At 44.8% G+C, this 12,731-nt stretch overlaps 1 protein-coding gene across 2 annotated transcripts in view; it reads left to right on the forward strand.

The window, feature by feature from the left end:
- Positions 1-5,028: 5,028 nt before the first annotated feature.
- LOC117514002 (antigen peptide transporter 1-like) overlaps positions 5,029-12,731 on the forward strand; it is a 37,111-nt gene continuing 29,408 nt past the window's right edge. The window contains exons 1-4 of one of the 2 annotated variants that reach the window (XM_034174285.1): positions 5,029-5,328; positions 6,020-6,349; positions 8,529-8,724; positions 9,427-9,541. In XM_034174285.1, coding sequence (XP_034030176.1) covers positions 6,029-6,349; positions 8,529-8,724; positions 9,427-9,541 — 632 coding nt within the window. In that variant the 5' untranslated portion in view covers positions 5,029-5,328; positions 6,020-6,028. Of the gene's footprint in view, positions 5,329-5,401; positions 5,537-6,019; positions 6,350-8,528; positions 8,725-9,426; positions 9,542-12,731 lie in introns of those variants that run through there. The other variant, XM_034174287.1, reaches the window with a different exon arrangement.

Raw genomic sequence — 12,731 nt, forward strand, 5'->3', positions numbered from 1 at the left:
CGGGACAAGGCATCCGATCTCTGGTTCTTGGTCCCGGGGCGATAGGTGATCCGGAAGTCAAAACATCCGAAGAACAGTGACCAGCGGGCTTGCCTGGGGTTCAGCCGCCTGGCGGTCCTGATATACTCCAGGTTCCGATGGTCAGTGAAAATCGTGAACGGCACAGACGCTCCCTCCAACAGGTGTCTCCACTCCTCAAGAGCCTCTTTCACCGCAAGGAGTTCTCGATTGCCGACATCATAGTTCCGTTCCGCGGGGGTCAACCTGTGAGAAAAGTAGGCACACGGGTGAAGAACCTTATCGGTCTCCCCGCTCTGGGATAGCACGGCTCCTATCCCTGAGTCAGAGGCGTCCACTTCAACCACAAACTGGCGGCTAGGGTCGGGCTGCACCAGAACTGGTGCAGACGAGAATCGGCGCTTCAACTCCTTGAACGCGGCTTCGCACCTATCCAACCAGGTGAAGGGGACTTTTGGAGAGGTTAGGGCTGTCAGGGGGCTAACTACCTGACTGTAGCCTTTAATGAACCTCCTGTAGAAATTTGCAAAGCTGAGGAACTGTTGCAGCTTCCTACGGCTTGTTGGTTGGGGCCAGTCTCTCATCGCCGCAACCTTAGCCGGATCAGGGGCGACGGAGTTGGAGGAGATGATGAACGCCAGGAAGGACAACGAGGTGCGGTGAAACTCACACTTCTCGCCCTTCACAAACAGCCGGTTCTCCAACAACCACTGCAGGACCTGACGTACATGTCGGACATGGGTCTCAGGATCCGGAGAAAAGATGAGTATATCATCCAGATATACGAAGACGAATCGGTGCAGGAAGTCCCGCAAGACGTCGTTAACCAAGGCTTGGAACGTCGCGGGGGCGTTGGTGAGGCCAAACGGCATGACCAGGTACTCAAAGTGACCTAACGGGGTGTTAAATGCCATCTTCCATTCGTCTCCCTTCCGGATCCGAACCAGGTGATACGCATTCCTAAGATCCAGCTTAGTAAAGATTTTGGCTCCATGCAGGGGGGGTGAACACGGAATCTAACAACGGCAACGGGTATCGGTTGCGAACCGTGATTTCATTCAGCCCCCTGTAATCAATGCATGGACGGAGTCCGCCATCTTTCTTGCCCACAAAAAAGAAACCTGCACCCATCGGGGAGGTGGAGTTCCGGATCAGCCCAGCAGCTAATGAGTCCCGGATGTAGGTCTCCATTGATTCGCGCTCAGGTCGTGAGAGGTTGTACAGCCTGCTGGACGGGAACTCAACGCCTGGAATCAGATCAATGGCACAATCGTACGGACGGTGCGGGGGAAGGGCGAGTGCCAGATCCTTGCTGAAGACATCAGTAAGATCGTGGTACTCAACCGGCACCGCCGTCAGATTGGGAGGGACTTTGACCTTCTCCTTAGCATGTAAACCGGGAGGAACCGAGGATCCTAAACACCCCCGATGGCAGGTTTCGCTCCACTGAACCACCACCCCAGACGGCCAATCAATCCGGGGATTGTGTTTCAACATCCACGGGAAGGCCAGAATCACGCGGGAGGTAGAAGGAGTCACAAAAAACTCGATCTCCTCCCGATGATTCCCAGACACCACCAGAGTTACAGGTTGTATCTTGTGCATGATTAAAGGGAGAAGGGTGCCATCTAGTGCCCGCACCTGCAATGGCGAAGGTAGCACCACCAGAGGGAGCCCTACCCCCCTTGCCCATCTGCTGTCTAGCAGATTCCCTTCTGACCCCGTGTCCACCAGTGCTGGGGCTTGAAGGGTTAAATCCCCACTCAGGATTGTAACTGGGAGTCGTGTGGCAATGTGTGTGTGTCCCACGTGAATGTTATGACCCCCCTTAGCCCAGTCTCTAAGGGCGGGTGTTGTCGTTTTGGCCGTTTGGGACAGTTTTTCTGTATGTGCTCTTTTGAGCTGCAGAGAAAACACTCCCCGCGGACCAGCCTCCTCATTCTGTCAGTTGTTCTCATTTTGTTCCTGTGCGTCTCCCTAGCAACGTCAGCAGGGGGAGCTGTTGCCCCACGGAGCGCTGCGGCTGTGGAGCGTGGGGAGGGCAGAACCTTTTTGAACCCGGAAGGGAGAGGGACGGCGCGTGCCTGGTCATGTCCTTCGCCTCGCTCACGACGGCGTTCCTCCAACCAATTGTCTAACCGTATGACGAGATCGATAAGCCCATCTAAATCCCACGGTTCTTCCTTAGCTACCAGGTGCTCCTTCAGGACCGACGACAGTCCGTTTATGAAGGCTGCGCGGAGCACAACGTTATTCCAGCCGGACCTCGCAGCCGCGATGCAGAAGTCGACTGCATATTCGGCTGCGCGCCGGCGCCCCTGTCGCATTGACAGCAGCACTGTTGAAGCAGTCTCTCCTCTGTTAGGATGATCAAAAACAGTTCTGAGCTCCCTCACAAACCCAGTATAAGAGGCAAGGAGCCGTGAACTTTGTTCCCAAAGCGCTGTAGCCCAAGCGCGTGCCTCACCTCGAAGCAAATTAATCACGTAAGCCACCTTGCTGGCATCAGACGCGTACATCACGGGACGTTGTGCAAAGACGAGCGAACACTGCATAAGAAAGTCCGCGCACGTCTCCACACAACCTCCGTACGGCTCTGGGGGGCTTATGTATGCTTCAGGGGATGGTGGGGGGGGGGGGTCATTGAACGACCAGTGGAACGTCTGTATTCGGCACCGGGTCGGCAGGAGGAGGAGCTGCAGCAGCGCCCTGAGCGCGCGCTTCCACCTGTGTGGTGAGAGCCTCCATCCTGCGATTGAGGATGATGTGCTGATCGGTCATCAGGTCCATCCGAGCGGTAAAGGCGGTGAGGATGTGCTGCAACCCACCAATCATGCCTCCAGCCGACGCCAGTGCACCCTGCTCTTCCATTGGCTGTCCAACAGATGGTTGACGCCCCTTGGGATCCATGACAGTGGCCGAGATATCCTGTTGGGGAAAGTGTAGTGACACGGACCCACAACAGGGGGCGCAAATGGACGGTCAATAGATGAGCCAAAAGGTAACAATTTAATGTTGTGAATGTGCACAACGAATATACAGACAATCTCAGAATCTGATTATAGTCAATTCACAAAGGTGACGTGTGGGCAGGCTCGAGGATAGAAGACGTCTGTCCTGAGAAGAGCCGGAATCACACGATTTCCACCGCCACAGAACCCGGTGAATACTGGAGCCGCCAAGTCCCGAATTCCCAGGTGATCACCGTCCCCGACTGTCGGATCTGGTACTGCTGGCGAGGAGCACAAACAGTGAGATGTGGGTGTGTGCACACCCAGCAACAAAAACAGTCAGAAGGTGGAAAGTCACCTCCACCTCTAATCACACACATGTGCAGCTCCTGTTAAAGCACTTATCTGGAAGGAGTGAGAGGCGAAGACGTCGGCACTCTCATAAACCACCAATCAGCTGAGAAGGCACCACAGGAAAACGGCTGCAAACAGAGCACACGTAAGTCACAGTTCTGACACAGCAGAGAATATTACCTTCACAGGTAGATGATATCTCGGCAATCAGGTGGAGATGACGTCCGGTCTTTATGGAGTGAGATGATGTAGACCAGATGGGTGACAGCTGTCACTCATTATCTCTTGACAGCTGTCCCGGTTGTGTCCGTGGCGGCAGCGCCCTCTCGTGCCTGAAGCCCGCACTTCAGACAGGGCGCCCTCTGGTGGTGGGCCAGCAGTACCTCCTCTTCTGGCGGCCCACACAACACTACAGCTCTGGTTGACATTCCTGCTGTCAGCATGCCAATTGCACGCTCCCTCAAATCTTGTGACATCTGTGGCATTGTGCTGTGTGATAAAACTGCACCTTTCAGAGTGGCCTTTTATTGTGGGCAGTCTAAGGCACACCTGTGCACTAATCATGGTGTCTAATCAGCATCTTGGTATGGTACACCTGTGTGGTGGGATGGATTATCTCAGCAAAGGAGAAGTGCTCACTATCACAGATTTAGACTGGTTTGTGAACAATATTTGAGGGAAATGGTGATATTGTGTATGTGGAAAAAGTTTTAGATCTTTGAGTTCATCTCATACAAAATGGGAGCAAAACCAAAAGTGTTGCATTTATATTTTTGTTGAGTGTGTATATATATATATATATATATATATATATATATATATATATATATATATATATATATATGTATTGTGTGTGTGTGTGTTTGCAAACAAACCCAAAGTCAAATTTATTCATGTTTACAAATGTAATTGTTTGGTTAATATATCCAGTATAATCCTCTCCATTTCTGCCAGGACATTAAGTTACAAAATTTTAAATTACATGGATGTAAGAAAACTGAAATAACTATCGGTGAATTTCCAACAGTTGCAGAATGTTCATGTCTGTGAATCACTTTGAGAAATTAAATATTTGACAATGAAATAAAATCAACAGTGGGCAATGTGTGTGAACACAAATATATGCAGCGGGTTTTTTTTTGTTTTGTTGTTTTTGTTGTTGTTGTTTTTTTTACATTACACGCCCTTCACACACACACACACACACACACACACACACACACACACACACACACACACACACACACACACACACACACACACACACACACACACACAATAAACTAGTCACAATCCAGTCCAGTCTCACGCGTTTTTATGCTCCTGTCACGAAATGAGTCAGATTTTTGTAACGCCATCACGAAGACTTGTGAGATTGGTTTGACCATTCTGGTTGATTCACTTATGTTTTATTTTGTTTTTTTTGTGCCCCGTCAAGAAATGAGAAATGTTTTTTTTTTTTTTTTTTACTATATCTAATCCTCCCCTTCTCCTAATCACCATAACCATAGATTATATATGTATGAACCATAATGAGGACTCTGAGAGGCTTCGTGCCCTGTTGTTTTAAACAGTTTCTGCTCTGGCCACATGATGTCACTGTTGCACAGAGCTCAGGTTGTCACCGGATGAGACGGACATATTTTCACTTCATGTCTTTTGCTGTCTGACAAAAGTACAACGCGGGACTTGCAAACTACAGCGCAAAAGCTTTAAAAATTGCAGTTTGTTTAAATCTTGCAAGAGGTTCAGCCTTTAGTAACACCCCATCCTCCTCCTGGCGGACAGATAAGGGACTTTCTGGTGGGAACGCGATATAAAAGCCATACTTTCGCTTTCACTGTCGTCAGTCGTGGCTCGGACGGAGAGGGAGCAGGCTGATAGGAAATTCGGACTGAATGTTTTTTACGTGTGGCAGAAAAAAATATCGAACTCGTTTCCAGGACGAAGGCTAACCGGTTCGGTTAAAGGTCCATCACAGAAGAATCATCGGTGAATACGAGACGTGAGTTCCAGGATTTAAACGGTGTCAACGACATTCACTAAGTCTAGCTGGATTCGCTCTTTTTTTAAATACTGGCAGTAGTTTTTAAAACCCTCCTGCTAAATGTTAATTTTCTACTATATGGGAGTTGTTCAGACATTGTGTGTTGTAGTTTAGCTGTTTCAGAGAAATCAGCAGTGCTAAAGAAGGTGAAAGTGAAAGTGTCTCAGTAAGGACTCAAATACATCTTTTTGTCTGGTTACCTGTTATGTTTTCACTCCTGTTTGTGTTTGTCTGTTTGTGAAAAGCTTGTAACCCACAATTTTTCATACATCGTTTTGAAATGTTTACACAGGATTTATGTCCTGATAGGTAACAACTGCTTCGATTTTCAAGGTCCAAGGCCAAAGTCATTTAAACTCGCGTGGAGGAAAATAACGAAATAAATAATAAAAACTAAAAAAATTACAGTGTCCAAATACTGATGGACTTGAACATATTTTCTTGATACATTAAAAGATTTCGAACAATATGTCCTCTTTAAAGCCTGTTAATATTATGTAATTGTAAATCCATATTTACACCAGTGTAAATATTTATCTTGCTGGTTATACTACAGTTCAGCCCACCAGCCGTACCTGTATTATTATTATTATTATTATTATTATTACTATTGTGTGCTCTCAACCTTCACTCTCTCCTGTATTTGCAGGTTCACATCATGCAAAAAATGAGCTGCTTCTTCCCGATGATCTTTGTTTCTGTGGATGTGTGTGTGGTGCACAGTATCCGCCTGGCACAGTTCTCACCTCTGCTCCACTCCCATCCCTTCATCGCCCTGTGGGGAGGAGGACTGACCAGGGCTTGCCTCCTCCTCCTCCTCACCTTTACCTATCCTGGCAGCGTGACATGTGTGAGCAGCTTCGAGGGCCTCCAGACTTTAGGGGTACTTTGCTTCCACTTCCCGGTCTACACCAGTCTTCTGTGGACTCTCGGGCAGCCGACCATGGATGAAATATCTGGGTGTCACTCATGGGAAAGGGTGGGTAATAATGTTGTTTGTTGGTTGGCTAGTTGTGTGCCTTGTTTTTTGTTGTTGTTTTGAAAAACCTAATTGATCAAGTGTTGTGCTGCTCATTTACTTTCATGGTGCCAGGTTCCAGTGTACGAAATGAAAATACATTGCAGATATTGTGGAATGTGCTGCGGTCTGTACATTTCAAATGACTCAGTGTTTGCTTACTTCTTTAAATTGCCCCTGGAAATATAATTTACATCCATAATACTATGAAAGGCATGCTGCACTCTTCAGAAAAGCATGTTTTCAGAAGTTAACAGATAATCGAGATTTGTAACATGTTGTCACAGACATTTGCACGTATATACACTGCGAGTGCATGGTGATGCCTTCAGTGCCGCTTGTCATCAGCAGTGATCTGGAGCCTCATGTACAAAGATTTGCGTGGATTTCCTACTGATGACTTGTTGACCTGTTCAACAGCACTGTATAGGAATGTGATGTACCTGGATGACATTCGGATGATTCCATCCCACACAGCTGGCATGGCTTGGCTCAAGGTGGACTGGAACACTCCTGGCCGATCGACCAGCTCCAGTTGGAATGCCCCTGCTGCCAGTAATGCCAGCGTGGTCAGCACCTGTGTGGGCACAGACAACCCCTGGCACCTCGCCATTGCGCTCTATGGCAGGCCGCAGTTCTGAAACGTGTACACTAAAACCCAGACATTGGCGTATGCACAAAAACCATCAAATGTATCACAGTGTGCGTACAAGTGGATCCAAGCATGTTCCTTTTGTACGTCACAATCAATGTGGAATTGAGCGCATATTCAGAAGTACCAAACTCCTCCCTGTTCACACCCCCCATTTTTAACATTAAATTCATTTAAATAGGCCCTGGGGGGTGGGGTTCCCCTCTCTGTCTGATCATTCTACATATAAAGAAAATAAATTATACTGAGTATGAGCTACAGATGAGTGGAAATGAAGTGAAAACATGCAGTGATATTTAATTTGGTACCCTGTCAAACGGGATAAATATGAAACGGAAAAGGTGTGTGTTGTGTGTGTGTGTGTGAGGCTGTAAATGCTGTGGGCTCACAGCAGCAGACACACAGGTAAAAAACAAAACGTGTGCCGCTCCTGATTTTTATTCACAACTTTATGCATGTGTTTGACAAATACTGAACACAGGGAGGGAAATGGGGGCTTGTTAAGAAGCTCCAGTTATTATTATAATAATGACAAAAACATATTTGAATGCGCACATGGTCAAATCTGCCTGCGCTGGTTTTCATTCGGAACAGTTACATGAATAAACTACTTACAAATCAAACACATCCTACCCTGTTCCCAACCCAATTCAGTGCATTTACACATCACATATGATTTGAACATTAATGGAATGGAAAAAGTTTCCTGTTAACAAAAACAAACTCATCATGTTCATCCAGTAACAATCGGAAAATTGCTGAAAATTGCGCTTTAATGTTGGCCTGTTCAACAGCATTGTATAGGAATGTGATGTGCCTGGATGACATTCAGATAATTGTGTTCCACACAGCTGGCATTGCTTGGCTCAAGGTTGACTGGAGGTGATGGTCAATAAATAAATTAAAATAATTCTTAATCTTAAATAACTTAACCATCACTAAAATTTAGTCAGAATATACCAAAAAGCATTCTTAAAAATAAATAAAGCTGCTGGGCTGGAGGTGTGCCCCTGGACACCCTACTTTAGAGGTGAGCAACATTTTTGATTGAGGCACTTCATCTTTGACTCAGACAACATCAAGAAGTGTCTCTAGCCATTTCCTTGAAATAGCCATTCTACATATCCCCTGTATTGAAACATTGAGCAAGACTTTTATCCTTGGTCCATGACCTTGACTTATTTTCCCTCAAAATCAAATCATTTGGTTCTGCGTAGATTTGGTAAGAATACCTATAGGTAATGAATTGTGTTTTATTCCAGCATTTGCTTGTTCATCAAACAAACAAACAAAATGGAATTGTGGAATTTTGAGAATTGTTTTCCAGGAAATCCCAACTCTCAGTAAAAAGTTCAATAATCACAGCTTTTACACAAAAGGATCTGTTTAACATTACAGTTTGGGTAATTCTGAAGTCTTGTCAGAGAAATTGTATGCACTTTCATTGGTTTCCTCAAAATTTTGCTCAAGGTGTCAGTTGTTTTGCAGATGCTACAGGGTTATGGTGTAACAGCAGTGGCCTGGATCTACTGGAGTCGATATATCTTACCTTGGTTGATGAAGACGACCACCAACAAGCCCAGCGAGGATACTGGTTCCATCCTGAAGAGACTGATGGAATACATTCTGCCTTATCGCTGGCGTTTTTTTGCTGTGCTGGTTTTTGTGGTTCTGTCCTCTTGTGGTGAGTAAAACATCTCCTCTCTTTAAATGTAGTCTGCACGGAGTAATTAAACAAGTGTAGTGTTTTGATCGAAACATGAACATAACCTGTATTTTCTGCTGTTTAAAGTGAACATCACCAGTAATTCTGCATGTTTTAGCTGAAGCCTGTTCATGCAATGTGTTCTTTACAACTACTTTACACAGCATGAAACTCAAGGATGCAGAAATTATTTCCAGGGCTTCCATTTGATTCACTTGATTCCAGTACAGTCTTACAATCTGATTGCTGACACGTGGGGTCGATCATCTGTGCCAGCAAACAATTTGTGTGTTGGTTTTTATAAAGTCATATTTTTAGCATTTGAATGTAACAAAAAGTGCAAGACTGAGTGGTTTGGTCAGGATGAATTTAGGAAGTGTTGTGAAGAACATTCAGCTGCATTTTTATCAGGTTGGGAACGTCAATGTGGATTCAGAAACATTAACCATATCAAAATGTTTTATGCAAATTCTGTTTTTATAACTGGCTAAAAATGTGCAAAATTGCTCATCTTTTTTTCAGCAACTTGCAAAGTTGCTCATCTTTTTTCAAGGAAATGTGGTAAGAATGTTGCATATTGTGATACTGAGTCCCTGTAGTCACATTAGGAGGAATCTTGATGTAACACCCAGACTGTGTGTCACCAAAAGTGATTATGATTATGTTAACCTCTGAGATCAGGTGAGATGGCGGTTCCAAAATACACTGGTCATGTGGCTGACTGGATCCAAAATGAAGAGGCACCTGGTGCATTTCGAGAGGCTGTTACAATCATGACAATAATGACTGTTGCCAGGTAATGTAGTCTTCTGCCACAGAGTGAAAGATTTGATACATTTATGGCAAACACTTTAAACACTGCCACCAGCCATACAAATATAAACACTGTGATAAATTTGAGGGTCCACATTGTTCATACCTCAATTTTAGGTTTATCATCTTATTCTTCCAGCAGCTTTTGTTAGAGGACATAACAGCAGATCGCCCATTTCCATCTCGCCCTGTCCTTTGCGTCTTCTTCTATCACACCAACCACATGCATGTCCTCTATCACCATGTCATAAACCTCTTCTTTGTCCTCCCTCTGTGCAGCCTGTCTGTTTCTGATATGTCCTCATCCTGTCCATCATTCTCAGTCCAAAGGAAAACTGCAGCATCATCAGCTCTGCCACCTCCAGCAATTCCTTCTGTGTTTTTGTCAGTACCACTGTCTGCACTATTCAACGTGGCTGGTCTTCCTACCAACTTACAAATTCTTTGTTTCAGTCATACAGTTACCCTTCAATCACAAATCAGTCCTGCTAATCTTTTCCACCCACCCCACAGTGCCCACATTCTAGTTTTTCATTTTAGCTGGTGGAGTTTGCTATACTTGTTCATGCAAAGTAATGACGGCTTTTTCACCAATGCATCAATCACGCACCTTTCCTCTAGAAATAAAAATGCTATTATTATTTTTATTATTTATTTATTTAACCAGATAAAAAGCCATTCAGATCAAAACCTCTTTTACAAGGGTGTCCTGGCCAAGAAAGGCAGCAGCACACATCATAATAAACAAGTTAACACCATCAAGAGAACATTAAAACAAATAAAATACAAGCAATTTATAGATAAAACAATCAGCTTAAGGCCCTGTCACACCTTGACAATTTAGCCAGTGTATGCCAACCATATTAAAAAATGCTGGCATAAGTCCAATAAGTTAAGGATAAGGGTTTTTTTTTTTGTTGTTGTTTTTTTTTTTTTATAAGTTACGAGCAAGTTGAAGCATGTTGAAACGCTGAAGCTCGCTGATGCATGTCCTGATAAGTTGAGCTCCTCAAAAAATTTTGGGAATACTGAAAATTTTCTAGACATGCCAGCGTGTGACTCATATGTCCCACACATGCTGGACATACGTTGTAGGTAAGTTATGTGATTGTTGGCAGATGTTTCTTGTAATTTACTTAGAAGTCTAAATCCATCCATTAATGCTGGCCACTTCTTGTCTGTAAGCTGCGGTCCGTATGCAGAATGACTGTTTGTTTGATTCACACATGGAGTATCTGACCTGTTCATTTCACCATCACAGAGGGACATGAATCCACAAAAAACTCCTGATTTTTGAAAATGACCTTGGAAAATCCTTTAATTCGTGGCTGGAAATGTAGCGTTTTAAAGCAAGTCCCTCCGTGGTTTTTCCTGTTCCAGGTGCGTTTCTCAGAGGATGCCGGTGCTGCGCTCTGAACACACAGAAGCGCTGTGATGATTTAAACTTTTAAAGCGCCATCGCTGTGGTATGATCATCAGATGACCTGATTGATCGATCAGGGTGATCACGCCTGATGAATGCAAACATTTAAAGTGTAAACATTTAAAGTGCCGTGGCTGTCGGCGATCACCACACTGACAGATCACACAGCACTTCCTTCAGATCACACCTGATCGCAGTCGACTGGCGCTTTAAAAGTTTTAATCATCACAGCATTTCATTATTCAGGCCTGTGATGACCTGATCAGTGGATGATCAGGTGTGATCAGGTCCACTGATCAGGAAACAGCCAGTGCTTTCAACATTTAAAGAGTCACAGCCCTCCATTCCGTCGTGACAGCATTTCCCACAGCCGGTCCAGTCATCAGCATTCTGTACGCAATGAAAATGGTCCACCAAGATAAAAAATAAAATAATGTTAAATTACTCTGTTTCTGACACGCACCACACTGTGCAGTACCAACCTGAACCACTGGATTGAAACGGGGCTGTCAGCATACGCTGGATAATCGTCAAGGAGTGACAGCTGCATTAATTTATTAGATGTATCACAACGTGCGCCAGATGAAAATTTTTAAAACACAGGCACTGTGCCAAAGAATTCCATTCGCAGTCTCTTAAAATAAAGTGGAAAGTGTTCAAAGAAAGCAACCCAGACAGTTTCAATTCAGCTTGGAGGGCATTCCAAGCAGAGGGAGCAGAAAAACTTAAAGCTTTCTTTCCCGTTTCAGTGTGGACACGAAGTACACGAAAGCACAACATGTCTTTCTAGCACAAACCATAACACCTTTTAGATCTCCAAAGTAAACTGGATAAATAAATTTGAACAACACAATAATAGCCTTGTATATATACCAGAGTCATCCGATGTGTAAAGAAGGCATGCCAGCATTAGCATACAATTTAAGCCTGGGTCCCACCTAATAATAAGCCATGAATAATGAGCCATGTATGTGTGTCAGCGATAATTCAAAGAATGACCCACGTTTTCATCTATCACGTATCCACTATGAAGGTGCCTCTGTGTGCCTCTGTACCCCGCATGTGCCACGTAGCAGCCTCTAGTGAGCCACGACTGGCCTGTCATTAGAGCCTCGAATGACTCGCATCAGCCACACTAAGCCACGTAGTGCCGTGAGAACGCAATGTTGGCACACGTTTAGGCATGGATTTGGTCCAAACCTCTAGCCCTCCCACACCTGGTCTCTTAAAGTGTGGGTTTTCAATTCACAGCAGCATTTAAAGATGTCACATTTTTTAAATGCAGTCCAAAAATAGATGCTCCAGTATAGTCCCACGGTTGTGAGCTGTGCGCCCGGCTGCTATCTACTTGTAATGCACCAGAACCGCTAGAACCGAACCAAGGGCTCCTGGACAGCCACCTCTGTGCTCCTGGCTGGCTCCGCGGCTCGCTGGCTTCATTTTTTTTTTCCCTGGCTTTAAACACACACACCATGATCCCACTTTAAGCTTTATGTTTGTCTGTTATTTTCGCAAAATCGCTCTTTTGTGTGTGTGCCTCTGTGCTCCTTTTCACTGGTTTCCTTTCCATCCATGGCTTGCTGGCTTTATTTTTTCCCTGGCTTTCAGTCATTTTTACACCGTGGTCCCACTTTAAACTTTGTGTTCGTCCATTTATTTCTGCAAAATCGCTCTTTTGCGCCCGGTGCCATTCTGCATACAGAATTTTAATTATATACACCTGTGGATCACTTTTAAATATATATATATA

Source organism: Thalassophryne amazonica, chromosome 7 (assembly GCF_902500255.1).
Source record: "Thalassophryne amazonica chromosome 7, fThaAma1.1, whole genome shotgun sequence".
Taxonomy (NCBI): domain Eukaryota; kingdom Metazoa; phylum Chordata; class Actinopteri; order Batrachoidiformes; family Batrachoididae; genus Thalassophryne; species Thalassophryne amazonica.